At 35.9% G+C, this 26,214-nt stretch overlaps 1 protein-coding gene across 1 annotated transcript in view; it reads right to left on the reverse strand.

Annotated features, from left to right (window-relative positions):
• Positions 1-26,214, reverse strand: part of oxr1a (oxidation resistance 1a) — a 330,273-nt gene that overhangs the window by 290,012 nt on the left and 14,047 nt on the right. Inside the window, 1 exon segment of the mRNA XM_030157978.1 lies at positions 74-156. Coding sequence (XP_030013838.1) covers positions 74-90 — 17 coding nt within the window. The 5' untranslated portion in view covers positions 91-156.

Consider the following 26,214-nt stretch of genomic DNA (forward strand, 5'->3'; position numbering starts at 1 on the left):
AAAAATGCCCTCAGATTTGTGCGTTGTCTTTTATGAACAGATAAGAATAGATCTAAAGTGACATGGTGCTGACCTTTTGGTGCTGAACATCTTGGCAGCGTCTTCTTTCTCCTCAGAGGCTTCGGGAGGTCGAGGTTTGATGTTGACTTTTCAGACCTGCACACATTCGCACACACATCCACGCCAACACACAGAAAAAAAAAAAAAAGACAAGGAAGAGAACGGTGAGGCGTCAAACATCAGAGTCAAGTCACCCTCCTGTCGTCTTCTGGATGCTTCAGCCGCACTGACCTCAGCAGCATCCATTAGCCGGCCTCTGACTGAGCCATTCAGATTGACTGGGCATGGTGGGAGGTAATGAGCAGACCATAACTCAGCCGACATGACAGAGACGACACAGGGAGAGTCAAACGGCAATTTTTATAACCACTTTTCTTACCTCGCCGCAACAGCTCCCATTTAAAAATGCAGTGAAATTAACCCATAAAGACCCAGAACTACTTTTTGTGATGACGTCCAAATAAATTTCTCTCTATATTTAACCATTCCCAAGTGATTTATCCCCGTTTATTACAATATCGTCCTGTGCATCTTTTCAGTGAAAATCAGGTATTTTCCTATAATTAACCCTTTCATGCATAGGCCACTCCAGTGGACAGTTATTCTCCAGCTTTTCTCTTGTATATTAATGGGTTTTGTTGTTTTAGTTCCATATCAGCCAACACAGTGGACACTTATGCATCATCCCATACACTGACATTCAGACCATTACTGTAACTGTGCTGTTCTTGATAAACCTGATCTGCATTGACATGTTTGAGTGTAAATCAGTTGTTATTTGTTAGACAAAAAGAATTTTTTTGCACATTATCTCCATGAAGTGAGTAATTACTAGCATTAGGATATGTTAAAATGTGAGAAAACATCAGATTAGCAGCATTAAAAATGTTTTTATTTCATTGTTTTCATATCACTTTCTGATATTTGGTTTTAAACACGTTTCTTTAGTTCAAAAATTAAATGCATGGATATTTTTGTAACTCCATAGAAAAAAAAAAAACCTCAATCACATTGTTTTTTTCAAGGCTAAGGAGGAATAAAAACACTCAAAAAATAAATCTTGACTCAGGTTCTCACAATTCATGCATGAAAGGGTTAATAATAATAATAATCTTAAATTCCTCTCGGGATTAATAAAGTATCCATCCATCCATCCATTTATGAGTTCATTATTTCTTTTATATTGCTCTTTTTCATCTATGAATGGCTGTGTATTTACGCAGAGGAATGTGTGTTTTCCTGTTTTGTACAGTCATTGTTTGACTAATTTGTGATTATCAATAAAGAAACCCCTGAAATAATTATGAGTTTTAACTGGGTTGAATAATTAAAGTTTATCTTAATAATGTGTTTTATTTTCTTTTGTTGAAAAGCACTGATACCAGCTGAAACATTTAGAAACTGTTATATGAATTGATTCGTTTATAATATACTGTCATAGTTCATTGTTCACATAAGCTTACCCTGTGTTTAAAAGAACTAAAAATCTATCTATCTATAATTAGTTTAAGATTATGAGGTTATTTAGGTTACTATATGAAAAACAGAGAAAACATAATTTTTTCAGCCAAAAATATCATTAATTCTCCATAAAAACATGGGTTTTACTGGTGAATCAATGCTGCAAGTTGTAGAAAAAACAGCAGAAACTGGAAGAAAAATGAGCTTTTCCATAAAATATATCACGAACTGAACATAAAAACAAGCATCTACAACCACTGTCATTTGTCAAACTCCATGGGTTTTACTGGTGAATCAATGTTGGAGAAGATGACAGTGTTTCCCCCTTCACTAGAGAGTCTCCGAACGTCTAAATAGGTCATATCTGATGACTATGAATAGCTAAGAAACTGCATTTTACGTCAAATATTTGCATGTATTGATAGAATTAGTGGTTCAGAAATTATTAAACATTTTAAATCAGTAGATGCCTTCGGTCGCCGGTGGCTGTTTAGGTCTTTAAGGATTAAAAATGGAGGAAGTATTAATGCTGACAAGTTATTATTGCCGTTATGTTTATAGACGGCCATGTACATGTCATAAAGTTATTATAAAAAAACAGCAGAAACTGGAAAAAAAAAAAAGCTTTTACGTAAAATATATCATGAAATGAACATAAAAATACCACAATCATTTGTCAAACTCCATGGGTTTTATTGGTGAATCAATGTTGACGAAGATAACTGTGTTTCCATGTTACTACAGAGACTATGGACGCAGGCAAAAAAGAAATCTGATGCTGCTGAAGACCTGACAAACTGCATTTTACTTGAATTATTTATATGTATTGACAGGATTAGTGGATCAGAAGGTATTGAACATTTTAAATCAGTAGACGCTTTTGGTCGGCAGCAGCTTTTTGGGTCTTAAAGGGTTAAAAATGGAGGAAGTATTAGTGCTGACAAGTTATTAATACTGTTATGTTTGTAGATGACTATGTATTGTATAAAGCCAATTCTGTACATATCATAGGAGCTCAGACTATTATTCAAGGGCTATTATAAAAAACAGCAGAAATTGGAAAAAAAATAAGCTTTTCTGTAAAATATATCACAAACTGAACATAAAAACAAACAGTGTCATTTGTCAAACTCCATGGCTTTTACTGGTGAATCAATGTTGACGATGATAACTGTGTTTCCATGTTACTACAGAGACTATGGACGCAGGCGAAAAAGACATCCGATGCTGCTGAAGATCTGACAAACTGCATTTTACCTGAATTATTTACATGTATTGACAGGATTAGTGGATCAGAAGGTATTGAACATTTTAAATCAGTTGATGCTTTTGGTCGACAGCGGCTTTAAGGGTTAAAAATGGAGAAAGTATTAATGCTGACAGGTTATTAATGCCATTATGTTTATAGAGGACCATGCACATATCATAGGAGCTCAGACTAAATTCAAAGGTTATCATAAAAAAAAACAGCAGAAACTGGAAAGAGTGAGCTTTTCTGTAAAAACTACCATGAACTGAACATAAAAACAACCACTGTCATTTGTCAAACTCCATGGGTTTTACTGGTGAATCAATGTTGACAAAGACGACTGTGTTCCCATGTTTACTACAGAGACTATGGACGCAGGCGAAAAAGACATCCGATGCTGCTGAAGACCTGACAAACTGCGTTCTACCTGAATTATTTATATGTATCGATAGGATTAGTGGATCAGCAGGTATTGAACATTTTAAATCAGTTGATGCTTTTGGTCGGCAGCGGCTTTTTGGGTCTTAAAGGGTTAAAAATGGAGCAAGTATTAGTGCTGACAGGTTATTAATGCTGTTATGTTTGTAGATGACTATGTATTGTATAAAGCCAATTCTGCACATATCATAAGCGCTCAGACTATTATTCAAAGGTTATTATTAAAAACAGCAGAAACTGGGAAAAAAATGACCTTTTCTGTAAAATATATCACAAACTGAACATAAAAACAAACACTGTCATTTGTCAAACTCCATGGGTTTTACTGGTGAATCAATGTTGACGAAAATGACTGTTTCCACATTCATTATGTAGTGTCTGAATGTCCAAATGGATCATTTCTGAAGACTACGAAAAGCTGAAAAACTGCATTTTACCTCAAATATTTACACACATTAATAGGATCAGTGTTTCAGAAGTTATTAAACATTTTAAATCAGTAGATGCTTTTAGTCGCCAGTGGCTTTTTAGGTTTTTAAGGGTTAAAAAACGGAGGAAGTACTAGTGCTGACAGGTTATTAATGCTGTTATGTTTATAGACAACCATGTACATATCATAAAATTATTATAAAAAAAAAAAAAACAGCAGAAACTGGAAAAAAATTAGCCTTTCCATAAAATATATCATGAACTGAACATAAAAACAACCACTGTCATTTGTCAAACTCCATGGGTTTTACTGGTGAATCAATGTTGACGATGATAACTGTGTTTCCATGTTACTACAGAGACTATGGACGCAGGCGAAAAAGACATCCGATGCTGCTGAAGATCTGACAAACTGCATTTTACCTGAATTATTTATATGTATTGACAGGATTAGTGGATCAGAAGGTATTGAACATTTTAAATCAGTTGATGCTTTTGGTTGGCAGCGGCTTTTTAGGTTTTAAAGGGTTAAAAATGGAGCAAGTATTAGTGCTGACAAGTTATTAATGCTGTTATGTTTGTAGATGACTATGTATTGTATAAAGCCAATTCTGCACATATCATAAGAGCTCAGACTATTATTCAAAGGTTATTATTAAAAACAGCAGAAACTGGAAAAAAAATGACCTTTTCTGTAAAATATATCACAAACTGAACATAAAAACAAACACTGTCATTTGTCAAACTCCATGGCTTTTACTGGTGAATCAATGTTGACGATGATAATTGTGTTTCCATGTTACTACAGAGACTATGGACGCAGGCGAAAAAGACATCCGATGCTGCTGAAGACCTGACAAACTGCATTTTACCTGAATTATTTACATGTATTGACAGGATTAGTGGATCAGAAGGTATTGAACATTTTAAATCAGTAGATGCTTTTGGTCGACGGCGGCTTTAAGGGTTAAAAATGGAGAAAGTATTAATGCTGACAGGTTATTAATGCTGTTATGTTTGTATACAACCGTGTACATATCATAAGAGCTCAGACTAAAATCAAAGGTTATTATAAAAAAACAGCAGAAACTGGAAAAAATTTGCTTTTCCATAAAATATATCATGAAATGAACATAAAAACAACCACTGTCATTTGTCAAACTCCATGTCTTTTACTGGTGAATCAATGTAGACGAAGATAACCATGTTTCCATGTTTACTACAGAGAATATGGACGCAGGCAAAAAAGACATCTGACACTGCTGAAGACCTGACAATATTGCATTTTACCTGAATTATTCATATGTATCGATAGGATTAGTGGATCAGAAGGTATTGAACATTTTAAATCAGTAGATGCTTTTGGTCGACGGCAGCTTTAAGGGTTAAAATTGGAGAAAGTATTAATGCTGACAGGTTATTAATGCTGTTATGTTTGTAGACGACCATGCACATATCATAGGAGCTCAGACTAAAATCAAGGGTTATCATAAAAAAAACAGCAGAAACTGGAAAGAGTGAGCTTTTCCATAAAAAATACCATGAACTGAAGATAAAAACAACCACTGTCACTTGTCAAACTACATGGGTTTTACTGGTGAATCAATGTAGACGAAGATAACCGTGTTTCCATGTTTACTACAGAGAGTATGGACGCAGGCGAAAAAGACATCCGATGCTGCTGAAGACCTGACAAACTGCATTTTACCTGAATTATTCATATGTATCGATAGGATTAGTGGATCAGAAGGTAGTGAACATTTTAAATCAGTTGATGCTTTCGGGTGTTTAAGGGTTAATTAGTGCTGAAGTGGAAAAATGAGCAGCACATGTAATTAAAATGCAATTTAAAGCGACGTTATGCACCTGCTTGTGTGGGTAAACTTGTCACATGCAGGCTATTAGGTAGCACCGCTTCAGAATGGCTAAATCCCCGAACAGTACCCCCCTCTACGCATGTATGTTATAGCACACTGTCTAATAGCTGGGAGTTAGCCTCTGCTCCTTTATGTAAAGGTTATCAGAGACTGTGGAGGAGGAGCTGGAGTAAAAGAAGATACGACTCAATAATTAATGGCGAGGTCTACGCAGGCCTCACTTCTCACCCTCTCCTGTCTGTAATGAGAAGAGTGGATGGCCAGAGGGAAGGAGGCAGCGAAAAAGCAAGAAGAACTAGGTGATTAAAGGACTCCATTCTACCTTCTGCACAGGCCATGTGTATGTTTCATGAGTGCCATCTCGCATGTAACGCCTGGAGGTGTGTTTTCTTTCTGCTACACACTCGCAGAGTCAAAGAGAAGCTGAACAAGCAGGTGTAAAAGGTTAACGACGTAAGCTGACATTGGAAACATCAGATAATTCATTCAGGTGACATGGAAACTGGATGTACTCACTTCCGGAGATGACCTAACTGGCAGTGAAGGAGCCAAATTTGTGCCAGGATACAATGACTGGTAAAGATTTTTTTTAAGAATACACCCCGCGGCTCTGATTAATTGTTCAGACGCTGCATTACTAGAGGTGTGTATCGGCAAGAATCTGGTGATACGATACAAATCACAATACTAGGATCACGATATGATATATCACGATATATCATGATACTGTTAAAAAGGCAAATTTTTGTTTATTTCTCTTTTTAAATGATTATTTCCTGGAAACATTGAATTACACCAGAAATATGCACAAATACTAAACACGTTTTTATTTGATCACAACAGGATCTAATGCTTTATCACAAAATGTTCCTGTATTAAAACTTAAACTATGTTTTACAGGAATTATAGTTTAAGATCCTGTTCAAATATTTGTATTCCATTAGTTCTGTATCATTATTTTTGTGCAATCCCAACAACAGCAGTAACATTATTTAATAAGAGTGTTAAATAATAAGAAATAAGACATAACCAATAAAGACAACTAAAAAACAAAAATGAACCTCCGTCATATCTGCATTTAAATAAATACTTTAAAATATCGATACGGTACTTTTTAATATCGATACAGTATTGTGAAATGAAATATCGCGACATATTGCAGAGCCAATATTTTCTAACACCCCTATTCGTGAGTGATTTATCCTAATTTATTAAAATATTATCCTCTGCATTTTGCATTTTTCAGCGAAAATCAGGTGTTTTTCTTTATTAAATTTACTAATCATAGAGATGTCCATGAAACCTCAGATTAAAGTTGAGGGTGATTCTGTCAAAAACAGAGAAGACTTTTTTAGTAAAATATATCCCTAATTGAACATAAACCAAATTTGTCCATTCAAATATAAATATGTATGTAATAACTTTTTACACAAAGACAATCTAATCTAAATTATAAGGCAGTAACTTTCAACAGAATCTTAAACTATATTTGGCCGAGGGGGATTATTATTTTCGTTTTTTCTTTCTTTTTTTAATTTTATTTCGAACATGCAAAGAAAAGAAAACAAAACAAAGCAAATTAAGACATGAACAAAATAACATTTAAATGGACAGAATCTATCTTCAAGCACATACAAGTCTGAATTTTGCATGGTCGAAAAGGAGTAGGAAGAAGTATAAACCTATTTAATCCTACCCCTCAGTCCTTTTACACCTTTTTTATTAACTTTGTACAGCAATTAACCTATACTATTGCCCAAATTTTAGCATTGTACCACAACAATCCATAATACAGTAACTGAATCATCCACAACATTATATTCGTGTCAGTACGGTCATACAAACAGACTCAACAAATCGAACATTTTCTTCAATAATTACAGCAGATTTAACAGTACACTATCATACACAAACAAAACAAACAGGCATCATTGTCATTACTAAATACTGTACCTCTCAAGAATCAATTCTTTATATCTTTTTTTAAACTGAATTATATTCAATATTTGTTTTATCTCCACACACAATTTGTTCCACAGTTTTACTCCACAAATGGAGATACAGAAACTTTTTAATGTAGTTTTTAAATGATTATTTCCTGGAAGAATTGAATTACACCAGAAATATGCACAAATACTAAACACATTTTAATTTGATCAGAACAGAATCTGACGCTATATCACTAAATGTTCCTGGTTCAACCTTAAATTATCTTTTACAGACATTACACTGGGTTACAAAAAAATGTTTTTTGCAAATTGTCTAGGTTTTTTTCAATTGAATTAGGACCATTTTGCACCGCTAAATCCAAAAATGACATCTGTTTTTCTCAATCAGGTTAGGTTTTTTCGCTAATTTGATTTTGAAAAATTTGATCTTCTCACAATCTGCGCCCAAACTTTATCTTGGTCACCAAGTTTAATACCAAAATAAGATTGGTAAGCACACTTTATGAAACTTGTGACTTGATTCCTGTTAGGTACAATGGTGTATTCACCGCAGATGTAGCAGAATACGTCAGGCTTATTTTTGCAAGATCTTCTAGTCGAAGCCATTTCATTCACCTGTAATATTAAAAAAAACATTAATCATAAATTGGCAAAAGTAAAATCTTCAGAACTCGTTTATTGCAAGAAATGTGAAAGAATTTTGTATCATATGATGTGAAAATGCCCATAAATGTAAGCAAAAATGTTAAAAAGCCAATATGTAGCATAGTTCAGAAAGTTGACCTGATTGAGAAAAATTAATGTGATTTTTGGATTCAGCACACCAAAATTATCCTAAATCAGCTCAAAAAATTTAAACAATAAATTTGTTGTTGACCAGTGTTATAGATTAAAATCCTGTTCAGATGTTCATATTCTAGTAGTTCATAACTAACATCATAATATTAATTTTCAGCAATCCCAACAAAGAAACTAACATTATTTAATAAAAGTGTTAAATAATAATAAATAAAATACAAACAATAAAGAAAAAAAAATTACCTCCACAATATCTGCATTTGAATAAATACCTAAAAATACTGATACAGAAGAAAATGGTTGATTTATGTTTATTACAAGCTAAGCGGTGTATCGCTTTGTGTTGGAAAAATATTGGTTGCCCCTTTTGAATTCCGGTTAAATAATTTAACCTCAAGTTTGGCTCTTGAGAAACTGACATATACGGTTAAAAAGAGAACTTTGGAATTCTATAACATTTGGAAGATGTTTTTGGATTTAATTAAGAGTAGTGATAATGAAGGGGTAGTGAGTAAGTGACAAATTGGGATATTTTGTTTGATGTGGGAATGTACATGTATAGTATTATTTCAACTCTACACCTAAGTTTTATTTATTATGGTATTTAATCAGCTGTTTCTAGGTAATGCTGTCAGATTAATGTTTGTCACATCTTTTTGAGATTTATTTTATGTATTTTTATTTTATGTATTTATTTTGCTTTATATATATTTATTTATTTATTTATTTTCATTCATTCATTTACTTATTTATTTATATATTTATTTTTTCTCTGCCATGTTCAAGATGTTCATGACGTTCAAGTTTTTTATGAATGAAAAAATAATAAATAGATGTTTATTAAAAAAAAAAAAATTGATACAGTACTTTTTAATATCAACACAGTATCGTGAAATGAAATATTGCGACATATTGCAGAGCTGATATTTTCGTACACCCCCATGCATTACTCTGAAGATATGACGCAGGTAATAATGCAATTAGCTGGATTAAGGATTAAAGAAGTCTCACTATTAAAGCCAAACAACTCAGCTGTTTGTCATGTTTTTTCCTCTCTCTCTTTCCATATAGAATGAACTCGAGTCTCTATTTCACCCAAATGTCTTTTAGGCAATTCATCACATTTAATCGGAGATTGTTTCTGCATAGATCTGAAACCTTTCACTTTAATATGGCATCAGAGGGACATTAATGAGATAAAGGAAACCATACAAAGCTGCAGGTAAACGCACAGTGAAAGCCAATTATTATAAAATATTTCATTTCATTAAATCGAAACTGTTTATCTAATCTGAGGGACGATTCAGTCCGCAGGGGAGTACAGAAGGATAATTTCAAAGATTCACACAATTTCCTTTTCCATTGCTGCTACATGTGACTCATCCTCTCATTCGTCACAGTGTTCCAGGGCTTTAAAATGATTACGCGCACAGCTTCACCAAACCCAGTGTTCCCTTCAGAAACATAATAACCAACCCTCGGCTCTCAAAGATCCATTCTCAAACCAAAAATCACAAACCCAAAATGCATTTAGGCATTATTTGGGATTATAAAGTCTGCTTCTGCTGCCAGTGGGCTCAGGCAAAAACAAATACATCTATTTTTTTTTTTTTTTTTTTTTTTTTTTTTTTTTTTTAAAAGGTATGTAGCAGCAAAGCAAATGTGATAAAATGAAAAGCAACCTGAAGCCAACAGAGAAAACAAAGCAAAGTGGAGCAGAAAGATGCATTTAATGTATGCATACAAGCTCAATGAATTACAAATCTATGAGGCCTGCATTTGGATATTGTGTTTTGTAACATGTAAACAGAGACACCGACTTAACACGTCTCATCTTACGTTTTGTTTTTTTTCCTCCAAACTATGATTCTATTGTTTATGATTTAAGACATGAATTAGCCACCATGCTAGCTTGACCTGAATTAAGTAATCACGTCCCGATTGAGTCGATTTATTTATTTACCAGTAGAAAATAGGCTACATATTTAATAACACATCTGCGTTAGACTTACAAGAACCTCAGTCTGATGTTTCCACCATCCCTTATATCAGGGGTGTTAAACTCATTTTAGTTCAGGGGCCACATTCAGCCCAGATTGATCTTAAGCGGGCCAAACCACTAAAATCATAGCATAAAAACCTATAAATAATGACAACTCAAAGTTTTTCTCTTCATTTTAGTGCAATAAAAACATTAAATTATGAAAATACTTACATTTACAATCTATCTTTTCACAAATAAAGACGCGAATAACCAGAAAAATAAATTAATTTCTTTAGAAAAATAAGCTAAATTTTAACAATATTATGCCTCAACTTATCACTTGTACATGTGCATTACACACAATGTCACACAAACATAATATTGTTGAAATTTTGAAGTTTGGAATGTAACTAAAATAAGAATGTCTACAATATGTGTCAACTTATTAACACAACTTACAAATCGGATCTACAAATCCACAAAACATGTAGTAACAGACAGAATATTGTTAAAATTATACTTAATTTTCAGGTCGTTCACATTTTATTGTAAAGATTATTAGACTATTATTTTACTTTAGATCACATTAGACTAAAACCAGTTCAACACCTTTGACAGTTCATATCTTCAGTGTAATTTTTGCACTCCATAAAATCCTTCCATGGGCTGGATAGGAACCTTTGGAGGGCCAGTTTTGGCCCACGGGCCACATGTTTGACACCTGTGCCTTATATGAACAAAATGTTCATGCGGTTTTCTGAATTACTTGCACGTAAAGCCAAACAAAAGTTTTTAAGGTCAAAGGTTAAGGTTAATCCACTTTACTGTCCCCGTAGGGAAATTCAGTACAATTTTAACCATCCTAACATAACCAGTACCTAGCATTAGCATTAGCGTCTAATACAGATTAGAGCATTGAGCTGCCACTAAACCAGGGGTGTCAAACTCATTTCAATTCAGGGGCCACATACAGCTTAATATTTTATAAAGTGGGCTGGATCTGTAAAATAATATAAATAATAGGATAAGAACCTATAAATAACGTCAACTCCAAAGTTTGCTCTATGTTTTTGAGTGAAAAAAGTAAAATTCCTTAATGAAAATGTTTACATCTATGAACTGCACTTGAACATAAAATGAACAAATATGAACCTGAAAATTCTTTTTAAAAAAAAAATAATCGCAATTTTAACAATATTATGCCTTAGTTTAACATTTATACATGTGCATTATAACGTACAGATCACAGTGGATCTCCAAATACACAACACATTTAGAAACAGACAGAATATTAGTAAAATTAGAATACTGTTGAGACATTTCCGGTTATTCACATTTTTTGTAAAAGGCTAATCTGTAAATGTGAACATTTTTGGTGTAATCTTAACTTTATTAAAACTGAAACAAAGAGAAAAATTTGCAGTTTTCATTATTTATAGGTTATTATGATAGTATTTTACTGGTCTGACCCACTTCAGATTGAATTGAACTAAAATTATTTTAATATCCTTGATTTTTAATGTCTTCAGCGTAATTTTTGCGTGTCACAAATCCATCCCGTGGGCTGGATTGGAACCCTTGGCGGGCCGGTTTTGGCCCGCGGGCCGCATGTTTGACACTTGTGCACTAAACACTCTGGGACAAACTCCAGATCTTTATCAGCACCAATATTAAGGAGAATTAACCTATATGTACCTGTTATTAATGGCGGAGGAAACCCAAGTTTTTATTTTAAGGGTTTTTTTAATGAGGTTTTATTTAATTTATACAATTTTATGACATTACAATGATCTTGACCATTGATTTTTGCAAGAGACAATGACCTCAGCTGAAGACAACTTGGAGTATCTTTAAGTTGTAATACCACTGACGACCACTGGGGGTGGCTGGGGATACCTTTCAATGAACATTATAAAAAAAATACCAACATACTACGTTAATAATTCTATTACAGGAGTCATTACAGTCTCATCAGTTTTGTTTAGAGCCTTTGAAAAGTTATCTGGTCTATCTTTATATTTTTCCTCCATTAATCAGATCTCAAGTCAAATAGGAGCTTCAACATCTACTGTGACAGGATTTGAGACTGGTGTGACTGTGGATCAATCGTCTGACAATTCAGACACTAAAATGCATTTTTTCTTCAAGTTTCACTTTAGTTATAGCTAATAGGTTCCACTAACAAGACTAAAAAAAGACTGTTGCATAGTGTTTGATAAGGTTTAGCTATTTTTTTTACCTAGCGCTTAGCATTAGCTCACCTCTGACCCCTTGAAGTCCCCAGAGCTCCACCCCTTTTATCCAAATATGGCCACTTCTGGCTCCAAAAAAAGCCAATTATTTCAAAGCTCCAATTGTAAATTACTGGCTTCAAAGTGGCCGTTGAAAACCCAATGAGTGATATCATGGTTCCATCCAATATATATGCACAATCCTTTAGTCTAAGTGGATGTTTGTGCCATATTTTAAGACATACTCTCGAGGCATTCCAAAGATATTGCAATTATAAGAAAAATGGAGAAACATGAGGCCACCACAACCTCCACATTTCATCCATGCATTAATGTGAACGTTTGCACCAAATTCTGCAACAGTCTGTCAAACCATCCCTGTGATACTGTATTTTTGACACAGACCAGAAGACACAACGTCTAATGGAGATTAGGAGTGTGTATTGGCAAGAATCTGGCGATACGATACACATCACAATACCAGGATCACAATACAATATATCATGATATATCATGGTACTGTTTAAAAAGCAATTTTTTGTTTCTTTTTTTTTAAATGACTATTTCCTTGAAGAATGTAATTACACCTGAAATATGCACAAATACTAAACACATTTGTATTTGATCAGAATAGGATCTAAAGCTATATCACTAAATTTTCCTGTGTTAAAACATAAATTATGTTTTAAAGACATTGCAGTTTAAGATCCTGTTCAAATGTTCATATTCTATTAGTTCATAACTAACATCAGAACATTATTTTTGTGCGATACCAACAAAGGAACTAACATTATTTGATTTAAGGAGTGTTAAATAATAATAAATAAAATATAAACAAAACAAAAATGAACCTCCACAATATCTGCATTTGAATAAATACCAAAAATTATCAATACAGTATTGTGAAATGAAATATCGTGATATATTGCAGAATTTATATTTTCTTACACCCCTAATGGAGATGAATCTACAAACAATGATGACATCTGCATTAATACAAAATGATAACAGTAGAATGTAGCTGCTATTATGAGTTGGTAAATCCAAAGATTACACTTGATGTTTAAGCTCATTTGTACGCCCCATCTGTTTTTCTGCACTGCTGCTGGTGGATGAACTTACACCACAACAATTGAGCGAGCAGATGAACCATGTGGTTTCTTCTGACATGAATGGACCTTGTATACTTCAAGCACTATGGCAAAAGAACCTTGTTTGAGGATGTTTTTCCTGCCGAGCTTCATTAAGCCAGTCTTGTGTTTCAGCTTAATTGTCTCTGGGCGTGCAGAGCATTCTGACAAACACTATCAGCATCCAAGCATGTAATGGATTGAGGCGAATCCTCAGTCAGACACAGGGACAGCAGGTATTGCTGGTGCTGGGGTCTGCACTTCTGCTGAAAGCTGCCGACCGTAAAGCAACAATGACACAGGGGTGATGCGTTTGACCCAACACAGGCAGCTTTAAGCTCTAGGCTGACAGAGCTATTTCACACAAAACAAAGATGAGCTAAGCATGTATCCAGAGCACGGTTCACAACAACAACAACAACAACAACAACTGGAACGAGCACTAGGAGAACATTCAGGTCAGGAGCTATTCTCAGGCTGGAAAAATTAAATCTGATCACTATATCACATCCTTAGGGTTTTAAATGTAAATTCCAGTTTACGCTGCAACTGTCTTAATGAATGACTGACTAGAACGGAGGGTAAATATAGATATCAGCTCTGCCAGTGCTTGGATGAGATCCAGAGTGTGAGAGGAGAAGTGGAATATTGATCAGGAGCAGGATTAGCTGGCCCAGCATGCAGCTAAATCAGTAACCGCTATAAACTTGGGAGCACAGAGGAAAGAAAACAACACACCAGCCACGGAATACGGTTAGAGCAGCGGTAATATTTCAGAGTTTTTTGACAAGACAAGAAAGGAGTTCCTCTCTGCAACTGGAAATGTGGGTTTTCATGAACTTTGATATTAAATAATAATAATAATAATAATAATAATAATAATAATAATAATAATAATAATAATAAAATATATATACACACACACACACACATACATACATAGACACAGAAAAAATTATTAGACCATCAAAAGCAGTGGTGTAGTCCAGGGTATACAGTGGTATATGGAGTTTACCTACTTATTTTTCAGTCAGCACTGGGTATACCCACTTCTAAATCCCCTTGATGCACACCATTCAGTAGTATCTGAGCCAAATCGGAACTTTGATGGAATACATAGTTCTGAGGTAAGTTTTAAGGTGCTTTCAGAATCAGTCACTGTTTTAAACTACTAGCCATATGACTGCACATTTAGAGGAGAGATTTTGTCTCCAATGGTTAAACTATGTAAGTAGGCAAACGTTATGGAAGGCTAACGTTATCCTATGTTTCCCTCATGTTGAATACATTTACATTCATGCAGCTGCTTGTGTGTCCAGTAAAATCTACAAACTGCTCCTGATCAACTCATGATAATTTTATAACAGTGAGCAAATACTACTGATAGATTTTTGGGTAAACTAAATAGAGTAGTCTTATATGTCAGTGTTTCTAAAACAGCGTTATTCTGGACTACTTAAAAAAAAAAAGGGGGGGGGGGGGGGCAAAAACATAGTATACCCACTTCACTAGGGACCACCACACCACTGATCAGTAGGGCCAGGCAGCGCCTTTCATGGCAGCAGCCGCCCACTGGTGTATGAGTGTGTGTGTGAATGGGTGAATGTGAGGAATTGTAAAGCGCTTTGGGCATCATGAAGGTGTAGAAAATGCGCTATATAAGTTCAGTCCATTTACCTTTTCCCATGATCAAAAGTCATCAAAAACAGTGGTTATGCAATGAAGTGCTAACTCCTGCATGTATCATGTGACTAAAACAGACAGAAAAGAAAACATGGAATGCCTCAAAGCACTGTTTTTATCATTACAATGCCATAGCTATTGATGTAAGAACTGAAGTGATTTTGGTTTTTATCAAGAAAACATGGAAAATGGATAGATATGAGCTCTGAAATTAAACTCTTATGAGCCACTTTTGTTGTTATCGTTATATTTGTCCAAACAAATGTACCTTTAGTTGTACCAGGCATTAAAATGAACAAGAAATTGAAGAAAACAAGGGGTGGTCTAACATTTTTTCCACTAGTGTATGTAGGAAAGCCATCTCAAATACCCAGAATCCCTTGGTGTTATACACTTCACATATATCCAGACTGGATCTTAATACAGAGGCTGACAAATGCATATGTGTGGTCATTAGAACTGTACTAAACCAACAAACATAATCTTGGACAATGGCTTTTGCACAGGACTGAATCTATAAAGAAAGAATTAGCATAAAAAGGAAAGAGTGAACCTTAAATTAAACTCTTATGAGCTATTTTTGTTGTTATCATTATATTTGTCCAAACAAATGTACCTTTAGTTGTACCAGGCATTAAAATGAACAAGAAATTGAAGAAAACAAGGGGTGGTCTATAATTTTCCCTTGACTGTATACATATATTCAATCTCATAGTGCAGCTCAGGACATTAAGGATTCTGTGATTTAAAATTTATACCTGACGTAAACTGCTGAGTAACCGGTGAGCAGTCAATTTAATATGCAGTCCAAATCAAATCATGGTCCAAAAGCGTTATTTTCAGCATCTGCAGTGGAGTTTCAATCAGCCCTGTTTGCTGCAGTGATATGACTCATCTCCCCTTCTGTTCACTCCTGTCCCCTGGTTGCCCCATTGTCTTCACCTAACCATTGTTTACTTCTCTCCCTTGCAGCCTCTCATCTCTCCTTTTCCCCCCGTTCATTTCCTTGGCTGTGTCTGGCGGTGCACACGGAGCCTGATTGCAGTACGTTTCCTGAACTAATAGGGGTCACATTAGCCTGGCAGGAAACACAGCGACATTATGGAAATGCTCAGTCAATTACTGGGCAACAAATAAACACCCGCTCTGTCATTTTTGACTCGCATATTTGCATTGGCCTAATGGTTGCGATGCGTGGTTCTTATCTTCTTCAGGGCGTCTTAGCCGAAGTTCCTGGAGGAAGTCGGGGTCAACTGCGTCATTGTCGGGTTGTTTGAGTTGCCCTGGATGAAACAGTGTAACAGGAAAAGAGAAAAAGCCAACCATTTCCCATTGTTGGGGGATAATGGATTGATCTTGTTTGATTTCTGTGTCCAAACATGACTCAATGACTCAACAGTTCTGCTGTGTTGACACAATCAGAATATCCCGGAGCATCAATCTGACTTTGATAACTTTGTATTTTTAGGAACTAAATAATTAGACTCTGAAGGCCCAAAACAATGAAATTAAGGCAATAACTTTAACACATTAGTGATTCACTATTTCTATCTAATAGAGCACCAGGAGGCTCATTCTAAACTCAATCATAACAACTACATCTTTAATGGACAGCGTGCTCTGGGTAATATTAGACCTGCAATCTGTGCTTATGGGAATGCCGATGCAATGAGGTTAAAATATGGAAGACTATAAACGCTGCTTAAATTACCATTTCAACTGAACACAATCTGAGTTCTCACTGGCTGAGTTAATTTAATATGTTTTATTAAACTTTTTGAACCCAGCCCAATGATGAAATTAAATACAAGATAACAAAGTGAAAATCACGCTTGTAAAGTGAGATCGCCATAAAACCACATGGTCTGTGAAGCCACAGTAAACGGTCTGAGCTGGTGGATGAACATACTGAGCTCAACAACACGAAAAGTCCGGCTGTAGCTCTTCCTCTTTATAATTGTTTTATTGAGAAAAAAACATTGTATACATGCAACATCAATTCACAATTCTTCCCCTGGACGCTAATCGTTCATAAAGTTTGAATTTGAACCCTCCAGGTGCTGCAAAGCTATCTTTATATTCATTTTGGCAAAAATACATTAATTAAATACATTAAATAATTAATTTTAAGAAAAATAAGTGTGATTTAAACAATATTACGCCTTAGTTTATCCTTTATACATGTGCAGCACAACTTACAGATCACAGTGGATCAACAAATACACAAAACATTTAGTAACAGGCAGAATATTGTATACATTTTTGTGCAACTTTACTTTTTTACACTAAAACAAAGGAGAAATTTTTCACTATTTATGTTATTATCATTGTATTTTACTGGTCTGACCCACTTTAGATTGAATTGACCTAAATGATTTTAACTTCCTTGATTGTTAATATCTTAAGTGCAATTTTTGTATTTCTTTTTTTTTTTTTTTTGTCTAACTTGTCTTGTCCAGCATTGTAACAGCAGAATGGTAGTCTGGCTGCCTTTTGGTGCTGAACAAATTTGCTTTGCCAAGGGAAACTTCATAAAGTATATGAGGCTCCCCTTGATATTCTACTGTCTTTATTATGAGTTTTGTTGAACCACATTTCGATGCTGGACCTGACATGGGGGTGGGGGGTGGGCAAGAAAGAAGAAGGTGGCAAAGACCCTCACAAGAAAATATCAACAATAAAAACAATAACAACCATGGCGATAATTATAATGGCAACAATAACTACAACCAGAACTGAGTAAAATGGGCAGAAGAATTTTTGCATTTCACAAATTCATCCCAGGGGCCGGATTGGACCCTTTTGCGGGCTGGTTTTGGCCCCCGGGCCGCATGTTTGACACCTGTGTTCTAGAGTAAAACATAGCAGAAACTGAAAGTCTACACCACAGGGGTCAAACTCTGGTCCTCGAGGGCTGGTATCCTGTATGTTTTAGATCAGGGGTCACCAATCCTGGTCCTCAAGGGCCGGTATCCTGCATGTTTTAGATGTTTCCTTCTTCCCTCACACCTGACAGTCGTTATCAGGCTTCTGCAGAGCTTGATGATAGGCTTATGGTTTGAATCAGGTGTGTTGGAAGAGGGATACACCTAAAACAAGCAGGATACTGGCCCTCAAGGACCAGGATTGGAGACCCCTGTTTTAGATATTTCCCTCTTCCAGCCACACCTGGTTCAATTAATGATCAGCTCATCAACATGCTCTGCAGAAGCCTGATAATGACGGAATGGCTTCCAGGTGTGATGGAAGAGGGAAACATCTCAAACATGCAGGATACCAGCCCTCGAGGATCTGAGTTTGACACCCCTGGTCTACACTGAAGAAAACACAGAGAGGGATAAGGTGATTAACATGTGAGGCAAAGGTAAACGTCATAAAATAACTCTCGGATTCTTCCAATATTTGTACACAGCACTCATTTACTCTGTGCTCCCTGGTTTTACTTCATCTACTCTATAATATCACAGGTCAAAAAACGCAGAAAACAAACAGGCAAGAATCATTAAGCACCACACAAAAATGCATGTGAATTTACCTTCCAATCCGACACCCACTAGTCTCACACTGAAACCATCGCAGCCCAAACTGGATCAATCGTAAACGCCAAATCAGCTCGATGTGAAGCCAAACTGCACTAAAAATAGTTTAAGGATGAAAGCTGCAAGCCAGATAGAAAGGAAGTACGGACATTTCCCACATATCAATAATTTCTACAAATCCTATACCTTTCTGGGGTGTGCATATCCTGTGCACGTTACATAAAAATATGACACACTGCAGCTTTATTAGACATGCCAGTCAATGAAAGGATCAATAAAAAAATAGCTACTTTAAGATATTGGCAGTCATTCCTCACACCAGGGATAATAACACTCTTTCTCTTGCTTGTACAGTATAAGATTATTTCCAGCCAAGAACAGAGTCTCATGAGAATATGTTAAGAAAGCTACTGACAATCTCCTCTTCACAGTTCACTGTTTACTCAAAATATACCTCTGCCTTCTTGAGATGATCTATTTCTGTGTGTGAGTGTTGCTATGTTTCTACATGCACAGGAGCTGCAAATGTTGATGACAAGCGAGTGGCAAAAAAGGAAAACCTCAGCTTTCCAACAGAGTAGCTCATGGCAAGGTATGTACAAAAGCGAGAACACTGTCAGTTTGAGTTAAAGACGTGCACAGAGTTGAGTCAGGGAGTGTTCTATGCTGAGTCATTTCACGGCGTGATATTAGGCTGACAGAGACAAATGCCCATGGAGTGTCAGTCAAAAATGACCCTGTCCCCTTGCTTTTGATTCAATTAGCTTTCAAACAGTGTCCCAAAGTGGAACCAAAGGCTATGTTCGCTCGACTTAAGTGATGGGGCCAAATCAGATTTTACTTTTGCTGACAGCGCCGCCTTCTTCTCATCAAGTTACGTGGTTGGGTTCTGTGATGTATGTCATCTGCTTGTCACATTATCACTCTATTCTCAGATGGAAAATGTGCACTCAGAGCACACCGGTAATTTACCCTGAAAGCTATTTGAATGATAAGTTTTGTCATTAAAGTGAAATTTGCAGATTTATTAGAATACGTCTGCTTGAGCGGAGGTGAAAAATAGTACAGCAGAGGATGTGAGCGTAGATTCATCAGCCTCAAAGCATATTTAATCACTTTGTGAAACATTAACATCCAAACAGCGGCTCCAGCATGTTTTATCCAGTCATATAATCAGTGATTGGGGTCACAAACTGTAACAAATTTCCTGTAGAAGTTATAGTAAACACCAGGCAAAAAAGTTGTCAATAAAGTGCTGTAAAATTGTTTGCTAATTACTGTAAAATATAATTACAGGATATTACTAGATACTTTTTACATGTTTTTGCTGTACGCATTTTTGATTTATACTAGAAACTACCATTAATTGTATTTTATTTATTAATTTTTTTTCATTTATTTATTTTTTTACTTTTGACTGCTCCAGTTCGACTGTAGCCATGCTAACGATGCTAACAGAGCCTGAACTATCTGAGACATTTCTGAACGGGGCTAATGCTAGCACTAGCTTAACTTAACCTATCAAATTGTATGGTATGACCGTTTTAAATGATGTATATTTTATATATTATATTTTTATGTATGGTATGATCGTTTTAAATTATATATATTTTATACTTGTACTGCAACGTCGTGGAAGAGCCTGACCAGGGACTGGAATTGAGAATTAGCACTAGCTATAAACTCTATATGTATCACATCATTTGCAAACTTGTTGACTGCATTGTCCCTGTCAAATAAATGAATAAATTAACCAGTTTTTCACTAGCTAACAAATGCAAAAATGGTGCATTCTGAGTCCCACACACCATATATTCTGTATGAAACACAGCTAAGATAAATAAAATAATGTGAAATACAGTCACTCACACACAAAAAAAGAAACAATATTCTCAGTAAAATGCTGGTTTTGACATGTTTACATTACACGGTGAGTTAAAATAGACGGTCAAATGATATTGCATTACAACTTGAATAACATTTTAATTTTGTGGGCCAATAATGTCTTACTGTCTAATAATGTCTTACTTCCACTTCATTGACTGGATGGATGTCATGTCCACCTTCATGTCCTCTTCCGCACTTTTTAACAGTGTGTAATTGTAATCTGTATTGTTTACTGTCAGGACCAAGTGAAAACACAACCATCCCATAATTTTACAATGTGATACTGTGATGAAATGCTTGAAGTTACTGTACATATTTTTCTTTACCCATAATGCATTGCAATATACAGTTACACCTTATAAATTGTTAGAAACTACTGTAATTTTTTATTGTAGAAATTAAATAAATGTGTTACAGTGCATGGTCCACACCCACAGAATACTGGACCGAGTAGAGGGAGAAAAGAGGAAGGTGGTGTGTTGTTTTGCTCAAGGAAGGAGGAGGAGGAGGCGTGAGAGGGTCACTGGGCTGGGTTCCTGTGGCTTAGCATGGCAAATCCTCTGTAATCCTCCAGCCAGTCCCATGGCCCGTTTATGTATGTAGGTAAAGCTGTTATGGCCCTAGACCAAACCGCTTCAATGCAATTTACATCCCACGGCTGCGAGTTGGTACTCCCGCTTCTGTTTTCAAGAGGACAACCGCGGATGTTTATGCACTGTAAGACTCCTCAGAGATTAACATCATTAGACAGTGGGATAACATCTCCAGAGTCAGACAAAAAGAGGTGAAAACCAGACAGAGAAGGGTGAGAAAACAAATCATCCCTCCCTCTGAGTGTTTACGTGGAATGAGTTGGAGGACTGCGTTACGGCCTCCAAGCAAGAGCATATACAAAGTAGAAATCTTTGCAGATAACCTTCTCTTCCACTCCTGGATCCACGGTCCGTGATATCATCAGGAGAATAAAACTGCAGTGCACGTAAAAGCATGGAAATAGCATAAAAGCATTATCATGTCTGGGAATCTGGGCATGCTACATCTTTGTCAACAATGTTTTAAGCCTGAATACAGAACAAAGTCACATAATGGAAGAATGTATCTCTTAAAAGCCTCTAAAATTAATTTTCAGCTGGATTCCGGGAATTACATTACAACAGAGGCAAACAAATCACCGTGTCACTGCCCCTGTCATTATCTAATTGGTTTCTTGTGGATTCGAGAACCTCCTCTCCATCCCTCCCTCCCCGTCACAGTCACAGTCCTTCCTGCTTTGCAACAAACCCACTGTCATAATATCTGTAAAAATATCTGCTGAAAAAAGCTGAATAAATTCCTCAATTGATTTTATCCCTAGGAAAAATGGCTGAATTTAGATGCGCAGATGAGGTCACATTTTATGTTCAAGGTCAGTTATAACGGGAGATAAAGTCACATCTATTGCATATTATACTCAGCAAATTAAATCAGGGGAAACAGACGCCAGAATCTGATGGTCTTCTCAGTCCAAATCAAAAGACTAAATATTAAAAGGTAGATTAAGTATGATACGATGAAAGGTAATAATGGAAGCACTGAAAGATTAACTGCACCCTACATAAAAACTCCATATAAAACTGGGCAAAAAGGCCAAATAATTCAATCTTGATGTTTCCAATGTTATGGAAAATGTATGTTTTTAACTGATTGCTTTCTGGCTACATGAAGTGAACACAAAAATTCAAAAATAATAAAACTATATGTCATTTTTGCCTGAAGAAACACAGTCTTCATCACATATTACACAACATAAACAGTTTCCTTTTTCAATTTTTGTTCAGCAAGAAACATCTCCAGAGAAAAAGTCTTGATTTAGTAATTTTATGGCATTTTTCATGATTCTCATAAAGCAAAACCTTAATTAAGTTAGAGTCAGTTTGATATATTCCCTAACCTTAAAATCAATGATCTCAGACAACAGGAAGGAGACATATTTGTTTACAGGGAGCTGAAGCCCCACCCCTTCTGCTGTGCCTCATGGGAAATAACTTTGGAAAAAAAAATATGAACGGTGAGCAGTTATGTGTGTGAATGAATAACGTGTAAGGGGTCAAATAATAACTTGCATCTTGTCATTGACTGCAATGTAATTTATTTAATTATTTTTTGGAAATAAAGTCCTATGGGGCACAACTAGAAGGGGCGGGACTTCAGCTCTAAATAGATTTACCTTAATATTAAGTAAAAGTAATAAAACCCATCCCATTTTCCTGCTCAGTCTGCCATGTGTGCTTTAGTTTCAGCATTATAACTACAGCACATCTCCTCTTTCCACAGTAAAATGGCACATACTGACATTATGTCACAATCAGATCCTTCTGAAAGTAGAACTAAGTGCTTAACAGTTCTATTAAAATCTGAAAGTTTGGCTCTGATCAGTAATTACAGCTGAGAAACCCTTTTTAAAGACATGTATTATTTAAGATTATCAAATTCACATGAAACCCTTTGATTTTATTCAGATTTATTCTTTTTCATTGCAGAAATGTGTCTGATTCAGCTGTGGTGTGAACATGGTTTAGCAGCAGTCGGTTACAAACACGGATTTAAAGTTCAGGTTCCTCCAGTGATGGAATTAAAAGCTCTTAACCCATAAAGACCCACAGCTACTTTTGTGGAAGTTCACAAATGAATTTTTTTTCTAGATTTAACCTTTCTTGGGGGATTTATCACCAATTATTATTGTATTATCTTCTGTATTTTGCATTTTTTCAGAAACATGTATTTTCCTATATTTAATTCACTGATCAAGTAGATGTTCATAAAAGCTCAGATTAAAGTTGAAGGTTAATCAGTCAGAAATAGAGGTGTAACGGTACAAAAAAAAAAAAATAATAATTGGTTTGGTGCAGGGGTCTTCGGTTCGATACATTTTCAATATGTTTTTGGTACAGTGAAGAAGACCAGTGTGTGTGTGTGGGGGGTGGGGGGGTTTGGGGGCTCCGTAACTACCAAAAACCAAAAGTGAAACTTAACAGACATTGAACATCCGACCCAGCTTCTGTGCCTCTGTTATACTCTCTGTTGTCATGTTTACCCCCCTCTTATCAGCGCCCCAGCCTCAGAATAAAGTGTTTTGGGAATTCAGCCGCACGCCGCTACAGAATGTATACAGAGGAAACCCTGCCCATTGGTTCTGCTTGTGTCCACCCTGCTTCCAGAGTGTTTGCATTCTTCACATAGGCCACATAAATAAATAAAATAAATAAAGCTTTACCTGCATGTATTTGTTCGATACACCTCTGTATTATATCGAAGGCCCGAAACGAAACTGTTCGGTACAAACGAGTGCACCGTTACACCCCAAACCAGAAACAAACAAAACTGAAGAAAAAATGACTTTTTCTGCAAATATATCAACAACTGAACATAAAAACAAGTGTGTCCATCCACTGTCATTGATCCAACTTCATGGGTTTTACTGGTGAATCAGTGTTGTAGAAGATGATGTTTCCATGGTAACTACAGAGCCTCTGAACATCCAAATGGGTCATATCTGATGAAAATGAAAAGATGAATAACTGCATTTTACACCAGTTATTTACATGTATTGTTAAGATTAGTGGATCAGATGTTATTAAATATTTTAGATCAGTTGATGATTTTGGCTGGTGGTGGATGTTTGGGTCTTTATGGGTGAAAGAACCACTGAAGAACCATATTTAATATGAACACATCCAACAACCACGGAGTTCTACTCTCACAACACAGACGCATTAAAAAAAAAAAATTGATGTAAGTACACAGAACAGTATCCGCAAGTGGAAAAGCACCTGTTCTACCTGCACAAATACAGCCCCAGGATGTGATGATCCTGGACCTGGTCTTCCACAGACCACTCCTCAAAACCAGACACTGACGTTGACTTAAGAGGCGGAGACCGAGACAAAAGGCCTAATTCACCGACAGGAACTAACACACTTGTCCTTAAATGCACCATATGAGCCACATTCACTATTTTTTTTTTTTTTTAAGTCAGAATCTTCTTTCACTGCCTCCAAATGACCCTGACCTGTCATAGGAATCATGTCATCAATTTATTTTAACCCCTTATGTGCCAAAGTTGTGATATTGCAGCCAGCAACATAACTGAATGAAACAGACCATAGTTCCAGATAGAATTACCAAATCTTGTTACCACCTCCCACCAATAAATGGCAGACCTGTTCCCCTTCCATCCTAACATGATTTCAGGGCATGTTTGTTTTCAAAGTGAAGAAGAAAATCCAGTTTGGAAGGCGTGGTCCAGGGCTGGTTTAGTAAGTAAGTAAGTAAGTAGTTTATTTAGTTTTAGTTTGGATTGACAAGGGCAGATTTGACTACTCTGCTGTTTGGATAAAAATATACTAAAACTTAATGCATTTTACTTTCTACTAATGTTTAAGTTCATTTATTTTAAGGATAAGATGACAAAAAAAAACACAAAGGAAAATTTAATGTAAATAAGTTCAAAGTTCAACTATACTAAAAGTTACGCAATCCAATTCTCAATATTTTTCTCCTTTACAGTATGACCTTATCTCTAACCACTTCCAAGATACAACTTTTTGAAATCTTGATATCAAAATTGGAAAAAAAAAAATAAAAATCCAGCACCTAAAGTGTTAATTCTAACCCCCCCCCCAAAAAAAATTCACTAAACCATTATAAATGTCATTATTTTGAAGCCTCTAAAGTTCACTTTCCTAGACTAAGCTGCTGTAGGAGTTTTCTAAATACGAGCATCTGCTGAATCTGACGTTGCTAATATGAGCTCATTGCACTAAAAACAGTACAAACAAACACATAAATGTTCTTGGATGAGGCCCACGGTCTCTGCTCTTTTGATCGGATCCGATTCAGCGTCAGGATGGTTTTCTGTGCACATGCCTGGTATTTATGTGTAGGTGTTGAGAATGAACCAAAGCCATAAATAACAATTCCACACATGACCCATAGAGTTACAATAAAGGATGGAAGCTTTTTACGGAAAAAGAGTCACCGATTTGTAAATGAAAGGTTCAGGTGGAGCTTCACCTGTTCTAATGCTGTCCACTGATGATGGTTTTAGAGTTTTTGCTTTTTGTATATTGTGAAAATTTGTGTACTGATGTTTTGTTCTGAAACTGTTTAATATTTCTCATCTTATTTTTCAGTGAACTCTGGTTTGGTTCAACTACTGGCTACGTAAGCGAGGGCTTGGACGCTCCTGAGAAAGTTTTTTTTTTGTAGAGGTTGTTAGTGAAATTCTACTTTAACCTGTGGTTTTCTTCACCTCCCAGTCTGAGGTCAGGCTGCAGGTCATGGTGCGCTGTTGTCTGTACACTTCGCCTCGTCCTCCATCTGGATCTGCAGACAACACGTCTACAGCCCAAGGTTCATAGACATGTTTGGTCTAAACTTCTGTTTCTGCCCCCTTTAGTCACGTCAGCTGCTGCTTAATGTCGGACACGTAACAAGGATTACATCTACTTTGTACATGAG

The sequence above is a fragment of the Sphaeramia orbicularis genome, chromosome 16 (assembly GCF_902148855.1).
Source record: "Sphaeramia orbicularis chromosome 16, fSphaOr1.1, whole genome shotgun sequence".
Lineage (NCBI taxonomy): Eukaryota > Metazoa > Chordata > Actinopteri > Kurtiformes > Apogonidae > Sphaeramia > Sphaeramia orbicularis.